Source organism: Colobus angolensis, unplaced genomic scaffold (assembly GCF_000951035.1).
Source record: "Colobus angolensis palliatus isolate OR3802 unplaced genomic scaffold, Cang.pa_1.0 Scaffold188, whole genome shotgun sequence".
Classification (NCBI taxonomy): Eukaryota; Metazoa; Chordata; class Mammalia; order Primates; family Cercopithecidae; genus Colobus; species Colobus angolensis.
The window spans coordinates 3,760,811-3,778,713 of NW_012115021.1; the positions used below are offsets into that span (position 1 = coordinate 3,760,811).

Below are 17,903 nucleotides of genomic sequence, written 5' to 3' on the forward strand. Positions count from 1 at the left end.
ACACATAGGAATTCTGTATCTCTCAAAAAAGAAAATTCTGCAGTTTAGTACATCCTTTATTCAGAGACGGAACATCAAATACTTTGGAGTAACTTTGTCAACTGTGCATTTTCAGGAAAACTGACCCTTTTTGCTCCCAGCACTGTACCTCTGTATTAGTCACGGTTGACTAGCTGCTGTAACAAACATCCCCTAAATCTCGCAATAAAAGTTTACTTGTTCCTCACATGAAATCAAATCAAGTGTTGGCAGATACCTTTTCAGGTGGTGATTCAGGAACCCAGGCTCTTTCCTTCTGGTGGCCCTACCATCCCTTAGGGCCTCAGAATCATCTGTTGAACCCTCTGCATGCAGCCAGCAGAGTGGGAAAGAAACAAACTACAGAAACAAACTACAGAGGGTTGTTTAGGAGCTTTTATATGGCCTCCCTACAAGTGGAGCAATTACTTCCACATTCCATTGGACAGAACTCTGTCACATGGTTACAACTAACTGCAAGGGAGACTAGGAAATGTAGTCTAGCCATGCACCCAGGAGCAAAAGGGAAGGAGTTGGTGAACACCTAGGCATTCTCTGCCATGCCAGGTCTATAATCTCCCCTCTGCTAGCTGTTCCATGCCTGATGTCTGACTACAAAGAGAAGACATGTCATTATAGGAGAGGATACCATCATTATAGGAAAAGATACAGACAGTCTCAGAAAGCAAAGGCATGGGTGCTTGCATTCTACACCACCACTTCCATGCAAACATTCACATCCAGGCCTCCTCCACCCATCAGCAGAAGTACACACTCCCCAAGAATGAGAGTGTAATGGCAGCCAGATGCTAAATTGTTCTTGCAGTGCTTCACAACATGAGTTAGACGAGCCAAGTCAGAAAATGGGCAGCATTCTTCTCTTCCCATTTCACCATGCATCCAGCTGACCAGAACATTTACACTGGTTCAGAACTCACAGGGCTGGGTTTTATCCATTTTTATACCTACGTCCTTTACCCAAGCCTCTTGATAATAATAATGATAAAACAACAACAAAAGTAGTACCATCAATGGTGTACACATATTAGCCCATAGTATGTATACTGTGTATATGCCATACACTGCTGGCACTGTCCATGAATTAATCACTTAATCTACATAACTCTATAAAATGAGTACCAATAGTATCCCCATTTCACAGATAAGCAAACTGAAGTAAGAATTTGTCCAAGGCCACACAGCTGGTAAGTGGTAGAACTGAGAGAATCAAAGACTGAGATATACTCTTTACTAGAAAGTTTATTCAGGTTAGGAACACAAGCATGTGATCATGACAAAACTCCAGTCCCTCGGGGAGCAAACCTTGAATCTAAGCTTCAAAAATGCAAAGCTTGATCCAACCAGGCTGGCCGGGCCACAGAGAAGCACACAAAGCAACTTGGAAAGGGAGCAAAGCATAAGTTGATAGTTAAAAGGGGGTGTCTGTTTGTTTGTTTGTTTTAATTTTCCTTCCCACTTAACAGCCACTAAAACCTTTGAATTGACAAATCAATCAAGAAAACCCAGAAGGGCTTCAATTTTACATTTACAAGCCAATATTCTTAATAGCCTGCTCCACTCATTGTCTTGACTGAAATTTATTTGTAAGTGAACCCCATTTCTCATTATCACCTTCAACCCTATAACCAGCCTGAGATTTGCTGGTGTTAGGATATGGGGCAAAGGGTTAAAATAAAGCCACACAAGAGGCAAGCTTACGCAATATATTTTTCTTCATGCAATTGGATTAGTTTTAATTAGCAAAGGCTAAAAGTTTGCCAGATGAGTACAGGGTGACACCTGATACCTGAGCAGGGTTCCAACATCTCTTTTCTCATACCAAAGGCATTTAACACAAGTGATACTGTTTGAAAATCTTCCAGGGAACCCTTCCCAATGTCTCTTCTTGGTTTTCCCACTTCTCCCCCACATTGCCCCAAACTTTGAAGCCTCTGTCTCTCCTGTTTGTGCAGCAGAAAACCCTATGACTCCTCACATGGAAAAGGATTTCTGTGGTATTTATTCCTGCTGCACTTCATGATGCACTTCTTGAAGTTAATCTCTACAATCAAACTCTCAATAAACATGTGCCATCTTGTAAATGAATCACTTTGGCGGGGGAGGGGGTGGGCTGAGGTAGCAGAACTCTGACACAAAATTTAAAAGGAAAATAAAGCTTTCCTCGCATTATTAAAATATAAATACAAGCTTAAGGAACAGAGTCCAGATGAAGACTGGAGAGAAACATAAATATTGATGTTATATTCTAATGAACATTAGATCTCACAGGCTGTCATCTGTCCTCACAGCTACCACCTCTTCCTTCCCTTAGATTTCTAGTAGGAAAAATCAAGAGTAACTGAACTCTAGAATAGGGTTTCTTATTTCATGAATCTAAATGCACTTAGATAGGACAGTCATAAATCCAATTCTAAACAATTTTGTCCTCCATCCAGGCTTCAAGCATCATCATAAACTGAAAACACAGTTTGCAAATCAGTATTTCCTGCTACTTAGAAATGTACCAGAGAGTATCAAGGTCTTTTTTTTTTTTTCATGTTTTATTAAAATGTTATTTTAGCTTTATCTTAGAAAAGGCTCCTACTGGCCAGGCGCGGTGGCTCACGCCTGTAATCCCAGCACTTTGAGAGGCCGAGGCAGGCAGATCACTTGAGGTCAGGAGTTTGAAACCAGCCTGGCCAACATAGCAAAACCCTATCTCTACTAAAACTACAAAAATGACCTGGGCATGGTGGCAGGCACCTGTAATTCCAGCTACTTGGGAGGCTGAGACAGGAGAATTGCTTGAACCTGGTGGGTGGAGGTTGCAGTAAGCTGATATTGCACCACTGTACTCCAGCCTGGATGACAGGGCGAGACTCCGTCTCTTAAAATAAATAAATAAATAAATAAGAAAAGAAAAGGCTCCTACTTCTAAGTTACCCCTGGGGCCTCTGCGGCTAGATTTTTATCCTTGTCAAAAACCTGATTCTCTGTAAAATCAAGAACCATGATGTCATAAACAGTCCAACACCATCAGACCAAAAGTGAGGAAACTCCAGTATTTCAATTTGTCTTGGATGTCTTATAAATGGAATCACTAATTCTTAGTCTTGATCGAAAGCCCAGAAGCCCCCCCCCCCCATGGAATTATCTTCTTCTGTGTCCATATTCACACAACAACTTTGGTAGGAGATAGTGCTAGGCTATCAGAATTCAAATACTGCTTTCCTACCTGAAAGTAGTAATACCTGTCTGGAGTGAGGAGAATGTTCTCTGTCTTAATAGAGGTGTGTGTTATACAGGTGGATACAGCTGTTAAAACTCATCAAGATCTGTACATTTCACTGCATCTAAATTATATCTTGATTTTTAAAAAAGAGTATTAGTTAGGACACTTTTTAAATTTTTCCAAGACAGCAGATTAATCAACAAGACCGTAGGAGAAGTGCCTACTTCCTCAATATTCAATGGTTTTGCAAAACGCATTAGACCTGGAGTAAGTCTGGCAGAGTGAGAGGGGAGAGGAGGGTTTTCTTGTTCTTTTCAATGTTGTACCCCTCTGTATGAGTTGCATGCCTAGCCCTAAACATGAAACAAAAACCATCAACAGCTCTAAGTTGGATCCAACCACTTCTCAATACTTTTAGCAGACCACCACTGTCTCTCACCAGGATTACTGCAAAAGCCTCCTACTTGGTCTCCTTGCTTCTACCCCTCTTGCTTCTCCCGCAGTCTCTTCTTGCCACAATACCCAAAGTGATCCTTTTAAACTCTAAATCAATCACGTTTCTCCTGGGCTTAAAAGCCTTCAATGACTGCCCACTCCACTTGGAGCAAAAGGCAAAGTCCTCTCAATGGCCTACTAGACCCTAGATGATCTGCCCCATTGCCATTTCTCCTTGCTGGCCTCTTATCCTCCTACTCTCCTCCTTGCTAAGTCCTCATCTACCACACTGGCCTCCTTGCCATCCCCTGATCACATCAGGCATGCTCTCACCTCAGGGCCTTTGCACTAGCTCTATTTCTCTCCACTGGAACACTCTCTTCCTCCAGCAATCTATGTAATTTACCCTTACCTCTTTCCAATCTTTGCTCAAATGCCACTTCCTCAATGAGGCCCACCTGACCACTCCATTTAAAATGGTAACTCCACCCCAACTCTCTGGATCACCGTCACCTTTTTCTAGTTTCTTTTTGCCCACAGCACTTACCACCTCCTAACTGTTTTGTAATTTCATCAAACGTATTGTGTTTTTTGTTTTTTGTTTTTTTTTTCCTATTTTTTTTGAGACGGAGTCTCGCTCTGTTGCCCAGGCTGGAGCGCAGTGGCCAGATCTCAGCTCACCGCAAGCTCCGCTTCCCGGGTTTATGCCATTCTCCTGCCTCAGCCTCCCCAGTAGCTGGGACTACAGGCGCCCGCCACCTCGCCCGGCTAGTTTTTTGTATTTTTTAGTAGAGACGGGGTTTCACCGTGTTAGCCAGGATGGTCTCGATCTCCTGACCTCGTGATCCGCCCGTCTCGGCCTCCCAAAGTGCTGAGATTACAGGCTTGAGCCACCGCGCCCAGCCGTATTGTGTTTATTATTTAGGATTTGTCTCTCTCCATTGAAACATAAGGTCTTGGTAACTTTTTGTTTACTGATGAAACTCAAGGGCCTAGAATAGTGACTGCTGTGTAATGAATGGATGATAAGATTATTGGTCAATTTTTTCTCTACTTTTCTGCATAACAAAAAGAAGCCACACACACACACACAAAAAGAAACTTAATAGACATCTTTGACCATGCAGAGACACACAGCGTTGCTTGGTCAGCTGTATACTTTACCCTGACCCAGCGCTTCACAGATTCAGGCACAGGTTTTCACCTACTTGAAAGAAATCAACGCATACCTCCTACTCTGTCTGATCCAATTATAGCATCAATAAAATAGCCAATAAGAGCCAATAATTATCAGAGGCTAACCATGTGCAAGGCACAGTTCTCAGTGCCTGCACACCTTGACTTTCTTAGTTTTGTCAACAACCTGATGCAATCAATACTGCTTTTATCTTCATTCCATAACAGATGAAGAAAAAAATGCAATAAATTGTCCAGAGTCATACAGCTTTGAAGGAGTGGAGCTGGGATTTGAACCCATGTAGTCCAGCTTCAGAGTCTACACTCTTAATCACAAACTCTCTTGCTTCTCAACAATTAGCTAAACCAGACACTTGCCAATGTTACTCAAACTGAGCCTCAGCAAATGCCAAAAGGTCATGAATTTCAACCTTTCCTTAAGGAACAGAGAACAAGGACATCCAGGTACCTTAAAAGAAAGGAAGGGAAAAGCACTCTGACACTCTAGAGCCAGAGAAATGAACCCTAAGACCCACAGAGTCCCCTTGTAGTCCAACGTTACAGTTACTCTGTGACCAACATGCCAAAGCAGATTTCCCCTAAATAAACTCCTTACCCATTATATATAAGGAAATTAAAATGGCCCCTCTGATTGCTGGAATTGAGTCCAGTTTGAGCCAGATTAACCTCATTTCCCTTTTGAGTAGGGTAATTACACCGGGAGATCAAAAGAATGCTACAGACATATGGTATCTTGATTTTAGCAAACCACTTAACAGTTGCTCGTGATGATAGATATCGTGGGTAAGGTGGAGAAATGTGATTTGAACAGGAAGGTAGGGGAGTGCACCCATGGCTGCTGCAACAATGAAACCCAAAGAATGTTGATTAATAGATCTCAGCTTGGAGAAACATTGCTAGTATTGCCTGCCAGTGGGCTCTGGCCTTGAATCCATCTGAACAATAATTTTATCAAAGATGTGGGTGATAGCATAGAATCTTGTTCATGGTGTATGCAGAGAGCAAAATGCTGTGAGCAGTAGCTGACACATTGAATCAAGATTTTAAACCATCACCACTGACTGGAAATGAAAGAGCAAAGCAAGCAAGATTCAATTTAACAGAGACAATGGGAGACTCTTGCGAAATTTAAGTTCAAAACACCAACTGCACACATGGAATAAGGAAAACCTCATGTTAAAAACTGCCACTATAAAGCAAGAGAGTTTCCGGGGCCAAAAGAGCATTTTTACACCAACAGTGTCATGCAATGATTAAAACAAGGACCACATTAGGGACATTCTTTTTTTTTTCTTTTTTTGAGACAGAGTTTTTCTTTTTTTGGGACAGAGTTTTGCTCTTGTTGCCCAGGCTGGCGTGCAATGGTGCAATCTTGGCTCACTGCAACCTCCGCCTCCTGGTTTCAAGCGATTATTCTGCCTCAGCCTCCTGAGTAGCTGGGATTACAGATGCATGCCACCACGCAGAGCTAATTTTTGTATTTTTTAGTAGATATGGGTTTTCACCATGTTGAAAGGCTGGTCTTGAACTCCTGACCTCAAGTGATCCACTCGCTTCAGCCTCCCAAAGTACTGGGATTAGAGGCATGAGCCACCACGCCCGGCCTGGGACATTCTTATAAAGAAAGGAATGGGTCCGTTTGTGCCCTGCATCTGTGACAGAGGACAACCAGAGTGGGAGCAGCCTGGAAACTTGACATTAGGAAGCCTGGTTGAAGGAACTGAAGTTGTTTTACCTGGGATGAAGAAAGCTTAGACAGTGCCATAACAGTAACCTCCAGATCCTTAAAAGATGTTCTAGAAAAGCAGTTATAGGTAGATTCCCTATGACAGGAGACACCAGAACAAAGACAAAAAGGCTTGCATTACAAAAAGACAGATTCACTCTCAATGTAGATAAGGACTGTTTGAGAATGGGAGCTATCCAGACTCCACTTCCCACTCCTTGGAGTCTCAGAGGGCATGGAAACCAGATGAGCTGCGATTTGGGACATCCTAAAAAAGATTCCCACTCTGGGTGAGAAGTTTGATTCTATGGGTACTAAGGTCTTTTCCAACTGTATGATTCCAAGATCCTAGGACTTTTGTTAAATTAACTTTATTCTTGGTTAATTTCACTTTGAAGGATGTAGGCACAGATATCTTTAGATCCAGCAATTACACTTTTAAGAAACCATTCTTAAAAATTCATACATATAAGCAAATACATATACGGAAAATGTTTATATGAGATTTGTTTATAATAACTAAAACCAAGAAAATGCTACCGTGTGGGTAAAAGGTGGCTAAATGCTTTGAGCATGTTTGTGCAGGGGAATATTATGCAGTGTTTTAAAAAACTGAGGAGCAACCTCATGATTTGAGATGTCACATGTCTGTCACCAATTAAACTTAGAACACACAAAAAAATGAAAACAAAATAAAAAATAATAATAATTAAGTAAAAATTTTTTGGGGATATAGTCTTACTCTGCCACCCAGGCTGGTATGCAGTGGCATGATCTTGGCTTACTGCAACCTCCACCTCCTTGATTTAAGCAACCCTCCCACCTCAGACTCCTGAGTAGCTGGGACTATGGGCACATGCCATCATGCCTGGCCAATTTTTGTATTTTTTGTAGAGTTGGGGTTTCACCATGTTGTCCAGTCTAGTCTTGAACTCCTGGGTTCAAGCAATCCTCCCACCTTGGCCTCCCAGAATTAGGCCATTGTTTAGCCCATAAATGCCCAGGTCCTCAGATTACTCATTCAATACAGTCAAACCTCATGTACATTAATGGATTGAGAGATGTCAGAAACAAAAATTGACCACACCTGTTTTAGTCATTCACAAAAATAAAGTAGACAGTTTCCCTGCCTTCTGGGCTTAATCTGGTGGGTGGGCTCTCCAAAACTTTGTTTCAACAGATTTCATCCCCAGAATGAGATCCTTACATTCAGGAACCATTCCTACCTCATTATTTTTGTTCCCACTTGTTATTAAGATAGGATTCATGAAGAATTCTTGATGCAAGAAAAATTTTCAGGAATTTTTGTGATTGTTTGTTCCAGTCTTACTCCTCCTATGATTTTTTAATAGAATGTCCCTCAAAATCTTGTGCCCCATAATTTTTAATAAAGCAAATAGAAATTAAGCTGAACTATCAAATAAATTTCCAACTATATTTAAAATTGTCCTTGACTCTAAAATTTCAAAATGTCATACAAAATCAGTGAATCTTCAAGACTCTGGGACTAACATGGGACAATAGGAGAGATTTTTATTATGTCATTGCCTTTTAAAAGTAATGCCCATTAAAAGTAGACTAGAAGTGCTGAGACTGAAGAGGTTTCTGAGAGTTTATGTGGACTTTACACTGTCCTGATGGCACTGTGTAGAAAAGGCCTCCACACACAGGAAGAAAGAAATCTTTATCATTATCATCTTGGTAATATCCATCCAACAGAATCTCAAGGATTTCTTAGGTAAAGTAATTCAGGAGTTTTGATTTAAAAGCCCAATCCAGTATAACAAGAAAAGTCTAGAAAGAAATGTGATGCTGCTACTGGTTATGAGGAAATTACAACCATGAATTATTAAACAAACCCTTGAAAGATTGTCTTTTTCTCAGCCGTTCTGTGATGGGTTTCAAAGCAGCTTTCAATGAAGCTATTAGGATCTCATAATGCCTCACAGAAGCTCACTGAACAGGGCCAGGAGGAAAAGAATCTTAACCACCATTACAGAAACATCCAAGAGAATACACTAACCAAAGTGCGAAGGTTTTTTATAAGTGGTGGACTGAACAGAAAGGGAAGGAAAAGCAGGACCATCCTTCCAAAACCAGAATGAGCCCATGATCAGTGTTGCCACACCAACCCAAAATGATCAATTCACCCAAGGTATTACCTCCTGGTTCCCTTCAGAGATTAGCAGTTTCTGTGTCTGTTCTGGCTGAAAATTATCCTTCTCAAATAGGTAGTTTGGATCTCCTGGGGCTGTCACTTATGCATTCCAAAGGGCAATAAACAACACTCTCAAAGGCTTGTCAATAGAACATGGAGAAATTGAGGGGGTATGTCTTCATTATCATAGATTTGAGTTCCTTTTGTTACCCTTCTCACTGCTGAAGCACTGAAGCTCTCCCATGCCAAGACAGGGATTCAAACTGTGCATCCACTAATGGTAGTAACAGCTATTTCCAGACCCACTGATATGGTTTGGCTCTGTATCCCCACCCAAATCTCAAGTCGAATTATAATTCCCAATGTTGGAGGAGGGACATGGTGGGAGGTGACTGGATCATGGGAACAGATTCTGCACTTGTTGTTCTAGTGATAGTGAGTTCTCATGAGAGCTGGTTGTTTAAATGTGTGTAGCACTTCCCCCTTCACTCTTGCTCTCTCTCCTGCCACCACGTGAAGATGTGCTTGCTTTCCCTTTTCCTTCCGCCATGATTGTAAGTTTCCTTAGGCCTCCCTTGCCAGGCCTCCTGTACAGCCTGCAAAACTGTGAGTCAATTAAACCTCTTTCTTTATACATTACCCAGTCTCAGGTAGTTTTTTTATAGTAGTGAGAGAAGAGACTAATACACATACCACAGAGTGCTCTGGCAGGGGCTGGGGGTGTGGCTAATATAATAATCCTAGGTTAAATAGTTTAAGGAAAAAGAGTGAGAAACATCATCTCTACCATACCCCCAGCCCTAGGTCTTTGCCTTCACAGTTTAAAGATTAAATAGATTGTCTTGGTTGCAGTTCCCCCATAAGTAGACCCTATGACTGCAAGTACAGGTTTGAGTGCAAGTAGTTTATGTGGGAGGTGACTCCAGAAACATCCATAGGTGAGTGAAGAAGTGAGATGGAGAAAGGAAGACAGCAAAGATAGGATGTGTCATCAAATAAGTCATCACTATGGATAACTGGAGCTCAGTCCTACTGGAGAATTCTGAGAAATGGTGGAGAAAATGCTACAGAGTTCTCCTATCCAAGGAGTAATGGCACTGGTGCATTCATCCATCAACTTCCTGTCCATATTTGGTTGAGTGCTGCTTCTCAGGCATTAACCTCCTGGCACCTCTGGCCTTCCCTACATGCAAGGCCAAGCATGGTCCATAACCTAGTACAAAACAAAAGTTTCAGGCAGAGTTACAGGGGTTTGCAGTAAGTAGCCTTCAGCACGAGAGATGACAGCCAAAGGAATATAGACAGGGCACCAACAGTGTCTGCTGTACAGAATGAAAAAAGCACAGAGTTCTAGAAAAGTTCGTAGGTGGGGGAGGTGACAGAAGTGTCACTGCAGTACAATGGGGAAATGATGGTCTTTTCAATAAGTGGCAGTAGGCCAACTGTGCATCCATATTTGGGAAAAAAGTAATCCTGAGCCCTACCTCACACCATTTGCAAATATCAATTCCATATGAAACATGGATCTAAATGACAAAGGCAAAACAAAACTTTCTGGAACTTTTGAGATATCTTCATTACCTCAAGTTTGGTGAAGAATTTGTTTAAGAACAAACAGAAGAGAACACAAAAACACACTAACCATAAAGAAAAGGATTAATAAACTGGACTACACAAAAATAAGAACTTCTGCCCTCAAAATATAACACTAAGAGAGTGAAAAGGCAAACCACAGAGTAAGAGAAGGTATTGGAAATACATACAGCTGACAAATGACTCATATTCAAAATACATAAAAGACATCTGTAAGACAGTAAGAAAAGGTGCAAAGAACCTTATTGAAAAACGAGCAATTACTTGGGCAATGAAATAATTTGTATACCAAACCGCTACAACACATGATTTACTTATATATCAAGCCTGCACATGTACCCCTGAACCTAAAATAAAAGTTAAAAAAAGAGAGAGAAAAGAGAAATAAAAATGAGCAAACATCTTGAAGAAGTAATCCACAAGGGAGAATATCTAGGTAGTTAAAAATTATATAAAATGGTGTTCAGTCTCACAAGCCATTAGAGAAATGCAAATCAAAACCAGTATGAGATTTCATTACACATCCACCAAAGTAGCTACAATTTAAACATCAATACCAGTATCAGTGAGGATGTAAAGCAACCAGAACTTGCATATACTTCCAGGATTATAAATTGGTACAACCAGAGTAGAAAACTGTTCAGCCAAACAAATCATCCCCTTTGATCCAGCAATTCTTCTTTTAGATACATACCAAATAACTGTGTATACATAAGCTCATCAAGAAGCACGTAGAAAAAATTGTTCATGCAATAGCTCCCAAATGGAAACAACCCAAATGTCCATCATCAGGAGAATGGATCAAGAAATTGTGGTATGTACACACAATGGAAATTTATTCAGCAATGAGAATGAACAATCGGCTATATATGCAATAAGATGAAAGAATCTTACATACATAATGTTAATAATGCTAGAAAGAAGTATATATGATTTCACTTATATAAACTTCAAGAACAAGAACATCTAATTGATAAGTGTAGAAATTGGGAGAGTTGTTACTTTTGGGAAGGGGGATATTGACTGGAGGTGGCTTGAAGGGAGGGGAGGATGTTTCAGGTGCAGTAACATTTCTTGATCTGGGTGGTGTTTACATGAGCTGTTCACTTTGTGAAAATCAACCAAGCCAAACACTTATGGTCTGTGTGCTTTTCTGTGGGAATCTTAAACTTTAACATAAAATTTGTTTTAAAACTCAGTGACTAACTAAATCAACAGCAACCAAAATGCCAACAACATTAAAAAGTCTAAGGATGAATATACTGGAGTTGAAGCCCACGAAGTGCTTCCAAAGTCTCAGGTTTCAGTGACTGAGAAGTTGGACTCTTCAAATTGATGACCATCAGTCTCAGAAGGCTCTCAACACAGCGAGATCACCCCAATACAGTTCCTTAATGCCTTCACGTTCCCTCTCCGAGACAACTTATTAACACCCTCTCTTCTCTCTTCACATTGCCAACACTCTCAGCTGATGACCTTACCCCATACTTCACAGAGAAAATAGATCCCCTTGTAGAAGAACACCCCATCCCACCACCAGCAGTTCACCAGCCCACCTGCCTCCTTGCTCTTATCCTTCGGCTTCCCTCCAGGGGCCATGGATGAAATGGTCTCTCATCTCATCCCCTCAGCTTCTCAGTGATATCCATAATTACTCAGTTCTCTTCGCCAGGATCATCAATTCACCCTTCTCTTGGAATCCAAACATGCCCAATATATCAATACCTTTTAAGACATTTTTCCTTGATACTGTATTCCCTTCCAGCCACTGCTCCATTTCTCCACTCCCCTTCAGAGGGAAACTCCTTACAAGAGTTGTCTGTAGGGGTGGGTGCAGTGGCTTACGCCTGTAATTCCAGCACTTTGGGAGGCGGGAGGACTGCTTCAGCCCAAGAGTTCGAGACCACCCTGGGCAACATGGCAAAACCCTGTCTCTACGAAAAATACCAAAATTAGCCTAGCGTAGTGCTGCACACCTGTAGTCCCAGCTACTTGGGGGGCTGAGATGGGAACCTGGAGAGGTCCAGGCTGCAGTGAGTCATGATCAAGTCACTGCACCCAGTCTGGGTGACAGAGTGAAAAAAAAAAGCTGTCTGTAGTTGCTATTTCCTCTCCACCTCTCCTATTGTTTCTCCAACCCTTCTGGTTTGGCCTTCATCTCCACCCCTCCAATGAAATGGCACCTCTCAAGGCCACTAATTAATTACAGGTAACCAAACTTAATAGCCTCTTCTCAGTGCTTATCTTCCTCTCAGAAGCACTTGACCAAGTTGACTTCTCCCCAGTTCTGGAAACACCTCCTGGCTTGCACCATACCACACTCTTCTGATTTTCCTTCTAGCTTCCCGGCTGTCCTTTCTCAGCCTTTCTCCTCCCCTGTGAAGTTTTCAAAGTTAGACTGCCCTGGGCTAAGTCCTGGCCTCCTTTTCTTTACTATCTCCACTGTGTGTAGCTCCAAGGCTTCACATGCTGTCTCCACTCTTAGGTCTCACATTCACATCTCCAGCCTGGACCTCTCAACTCACACATGTAATTGTGTAAGACATATCTGGTATCTCAAACTTAACATGGCTCAAATATAAAACTATTGATTCCATTCCCTCCACAAGAAAATATCCACTCTCCCACTAGCCTTCCCCAACTCTACAAACGGTAATACATTCTACAAGTTATTATTTTTTTGTTTTTTGAGACGAAGTCTCGCTCTTGTTGCCCAGACTGGAGTGCAATGGCACAATCTTGGCTCACTGCAACCTCCGCCTCCCAGGCCAAGCATTTCTCCTGCCTCAGCCTCCCAAGTAGCTGGGATTACAGATGCCTGCCACCACACCTGGCTAATTTTTGTATTTTTAGTAGAGACGGGGTTTCACCATGTTGGCCAGGCTGGTCTTGAACTCCTGACCTCAGATGATCTGCCCACCTTGGTCTTCCAAAGTGCTGGGATTACAGGTGTGAGCCACCACACCCGGCCACATTCTACAAGTTATTTAAGCTTTTCATGCAAAAGCAACAAACTAGGAGTCATCCTTAATTAATTTTTTCTCACACCCTGTACCCAATCAAATTAGTAAGTCCTGGCAATCCTATTTCCAAAATGAATTCAGAATCTAACCACTTCTCACAGTCTCTACAGTTACCTCCCTGGTCCTAGCTACCATCACCAGTCACAGTGTCTAACTGGTTTACTAGCCGCCAGACTTGCTTCCAGAGTGACTCTTCCAAAGTGTACATCAGATTATGTTGCCCCTGCAAGAAGCCCCCTAGCTTGTCTCAGGGCAACAGGAAGCAGCTGTCCAAGGATGAAATAGCAAGCAGATTGCACAGGGGAATGATGATCAGGTGACAAGGATATACAGGGGGTGTGGAGGCACCCTCAAAGGAAGAGGAAAAAGAGCAAGGTTTACTTTTAGGCTTCCTCTCCCTTTCAAACTCCCCTAGGCCTGAGCAATACTAAAGGGAGATAGATGCATAATGCAGCTGATGCCACTGGTGCCCTACCCACAGCTACTTTGCCCTCCCCAGAGGACCTCTGTCAACATTCCTGTGCACATCATATGCTTTTTGCATCTCTCTACCTGCCCCTGGGAGCATGCTGGGACTACATGTGGGGCAAGACCCAGAAGCCATGGAGTTCATGCTCCAGGTGCTACCTTCCATCTGTGAGAAGAAGAAGTTGTTGCATAAATACTCCAGCTTCCTTAATCATTAGTGGAACACATTTGAGGTGTGTGCTCAGAGGGTCGCCAGCTGGATTGAACCCCAGTTGCCCACAGGGCTAACCCGCTTACATGGTGTACTGGCTTTCCTCTTTCCTCCCTTCCCTGTCTCACTTCCCCACCTGTTCTCTGTGCTTCCAGGGAACCCGTCCCAAATAAATTAATTGCATTGAAATCCTCGTCTCAGGCTCTGCATTCTAGGAAACCTAAACCAAGATACATAATAGTGTGCTTTTTCTCCCAAAGGTAATATCTTTTATAACATCAAACAAGAACAATGTCATCCCAAATTTAAATGGACAAGAGAAGAGAGAGATCTGGATAAAGTGTGGAGATAGCATTTTAGAAAATAAAATTTAAAATAATAGGAGATTTTAAATCTATCCCAGGCAGAAATTAGCCCCATCTTTATTATTCATGTACAAATATGTGTAGAGTATATATTCACCAACTATATGCACACACTCAAGATCTTCTCTTATCTCTATTAACCATGAGTTTGTACCCCCCACAGTTAAAAGGACTTGAAAGAACTGTGATACATTCCAGGTACATAAATGCCCATTGCTGCATCTAAAGAGAGAAAGAAGTGGGCACTTTCTGCTCTGGCAGTGAGTTTCACTGGCGTGAAATCTAACTTAAGGAGAGGTGTGTCACACACACACACACACATACACACACACACACACACACCACGGGAAATGTATGCACCACTCAACAGTCTGCAAAACTTCCCTCCAGTTCTTTTGAAGTGAAGTCACCACTCCCCTCAACCGCACTCCCAAGATATCTGCGCTGTTGAAAGTGAAGGGCCTGTCCCCGCTGTGTGGTTTGGGGTAAAAATGAGGCAGGATTAAAGCGCTCATTTCAAGTCCCAAAAGTAAAATACGACTTGGCCTACGGCAGTCCTAATTCTTTCCAGAACTCATCCCCGGAATTGCCCTTTTAAACAACCAGTCATTAACCCAACTCCGGGTCTTTTATAGCTGCGAAAACCGATCGAGCACATCATTTATTCATTACGCTTATTATTATTGTTATTGCAGAAAAGCAGTGAATTCCCGGGGCGGGGTTCAAAGGGTTTTTCGGAGGAGGACGGGAAGAGGGAGAGAACACGCGGGCGGGCAGGGACCGCTAGGAGGCTGGGCTGGACTGTGGGGCAGAGGTGCCCGGAAATCCCCAGGGAAGGATGCCTCCAAAGCGCCTCCGCCCCTCGCGCTCCTAGGCCACTGCGCACCGGCGCAGCTGCTGCAGCAACCAAGGAAGCTTCTTACGTAAGTCAGAGCCGCTGACATCACCTTCGCCGCGAGCGTCGCAGCCTGACTAGGCGCCAAAGGACCGTCGCGCCAACCCAGCGCCCCTGTCTACCTCCTGGGTCGTTCCTAAATGATTCTGCCGTCGCCAGATTTGGACGATCGTGAGCCAAGGGGACTGCCCTCGGAAGGGAGATGACATAGAATGACTATTTATTGGGAGCCCTTGGGTGTCGTAAGAGCGAAGTCAACGGACAGCAAAGATGCCCAGGGGTCTCCCAGACTTCCTTCCTCGTCGTCTCCCTGCAGCCCGCCTAGCAGACTAGTTAGGTGCTAGACTAAGTCCACGTGCTAATAGATTTGGGCGACAGTGCACCGGGGCAGAGGAAGACAGCCTGTGGGATCCTCTGGGGGCAGATGGCACAGAGCCATTTAGTAGGAACCCTGGGTTGTTCAGGGTAGAAAAGATGCCCAGGGGTCTCCTCGATCTCCCCGGGGCCCCTGCCTGACACTCCCACCCTCATCTTTCCCTGACCCTCCCCGCGGCCCCTCCAGGCCACAAGGGTTTTCGGCAGAAGCACTACGGAGTTCACTCTAGGAGGCGAGCAACGCCACGCTACGTCTCACACGAGGGCAAGGCACAAGTTCGGAGCTAGGGGCAGCACCTGAGGTCACAGCGAGTGACGAAACAGCCGCGGTACTGCAGCAGTCTCAAAAGAACACTCACTACTCCTGGAACCCCAACCCCAAACATGCATGGGGTGGGCTATAGGGCTCAGGGTTGGGCTTCTGGAAACCACAGGAGTTGCAACCCTCCTGGCTACCTCCCCGTGAAGGATGTGAAAGGCTAGCCCCGGAGGTGAAGGACAGACCCTCTCTGCCTCCTGCTCCCATGAACGCTCCCTTTCTGCTCCCTCTCAGCCCACGCTGCCTGCGACTTCAGAGGTCGCCCTTTTAACTTTCCACCGTCCACGTCTGCATCACTAAATCGGGGTCCAGCCCAGCCACTCAGCCCCAGGAGGATTGGGGTGGGTCCCAGGGGATGGGAAGGGTGGAAAGGCGAGAGTAGTAAGGTGCAAGCTGTAACGGGCGCGGCGCCGCGGGGCTGGGATTGCCGCTGCTGGGGACAGTGCGTGGGTGCGGCGCGGAAATCCAGAGCCTGGCGCGGGTACTCACGCACTGCCTCCTGCTTAGGGTCAAGCGTGGTGAGGACGCGCTGCACACCGCCGAGCTTGCCCTGCAGCGCCCAGACGCGGCGGTGGGTGAGCTGGATGTCGCTCTCGAGCTCCTGGAAGAGGCTGCACGCGTGCCGGGCCACGTCCGAGAGCTGCCGGAGGACACGGGCCAGAGCCGCGTTGCTGACCGCGCATAGGTCCAGCATGAGCAGCACGGCCGCCGCCGCCGCCGAGGACGCCTCGCCAGCTGTGGGCACCGCCTCCGGGATCCCCGCCGTGCTCTCCTCGCCAGCGACGGACGCCTCTCCGTGCGGCGGCTGAGCCTGGTCGGCCGGCGCGGGCAGTGGCGGCGGCGGCGGCGGCAGCCCTGGAGGTGCGGGGACCGCGTGGGCTTGCTCCTCTGGCCCTGGCTCCTCGACCTCGTCCAGATCCCTCCGGCCAGGCGGCTGCAGGGGCGGCGGCGGCTCAGCGCTGCCTCCGCTCGCGTCCACCGCTGGGCCAGGAGCAGGGCGCCGCTGCCTGCACAGCCATTGCGGCTCCACGATCCGCTTGGCGAAAGGCATCCCGCGCAGTCAGGCGGCGACTTTCTGGTCTCCTCCGAGCGCCCCTGTGAGCCGGAGACCGGGCGCGCCCACCTGAGCAGGGAGGGGGCAGGAGTCCGGCAAAGGCGCGATCTGGCAGTCCGGATACGCAGGGGGCTCCTCTGCTCACCTGGCCTCCTCTTCCCCGCCCTCTCCCTAGCAAATCAGTCCACCCAGTCCTCCTTTGGGTGCACCGTTCCCTGGGGAGGATGACAAGCGCCCCGCACAGAAATTTAGGGGTGCGCCTGGTGTCTTCTCACTTGCTTCCAACCGGGGTCGACTGGCTCAGCTCCATCGTTTCTGTGCTCGCCGTCGCCACCCCGGCCACTGCCGTCGCCGCCGCCTATATAAATGGGCGTGCGTGTGTCTGTGTGTGTGGGGGTGAGTGGGTGGGTGGCTGGGTGTGAGTGTGTGCGCGCGCCTCAGTTTGAAAGTACCCCGGCGCAGGCCTCTCCCCGCGCGCCCCTCGGCCGCTCCGGGGAGCGATTGCGCCCGGGATCTCTCTCCCTGGCTGGGCGGGGAGGAGGTTTCGGAAAGGCGCTCTGAAAACCCGGAGAGAGGAATCTGCCTCCAGCCCGGGCGCAGGAGGCCGCGCGGGGGTGACGGGGCGGACGCAGGGCGGGGGAGGCCGGGGCGAGGGGGGCGCAGCGCCCTGTGCGGCCGCTGGGAGTCACTGGTGGCCTCGCCGTGCTGGGCGCGTTCAGGCGCAAAAACACTTCCTCACATCCAAGGGGTTGGAATTGAGACTGTCAGCTTGGTGGGGGCGGGGAGTCCTCAAGTTGGGAGTAAGGGTGTGGGTAGTAAGTGCAGAGGGAAGAG

General features: G+C 45.7%; 1 protein-coding gene across 2 annotated transcripts in view; it reads right to left on the minus strand.

The window, feature by feature from the left end:
• The window catches only part of NHS (Nance-Horan syndrome (congenital cataracts and dental anomalies)), a 378,248-nt gene extending 360,660 nt beyond the window's left edge, over nt 1-17,588 (minus strand). For both annotated transcript variants that reach the window (XM_011940234.1, XM_011940233.1), the window contains exon 1: nt 16,505-17,588. In XM_011940234.1, the coding sequence (XP_011795624.1) occupies nt 16,505-17,066 (562 nt within the window). In that variant the 5' untranslated portion in view covers nt 17,067-17,588. The remainder of the gene's footprint in view (nt 1-16,504) is intronic.
• Between the last annotated feature and the right edge of the window lie 315 nt (nt 17,589-17,903).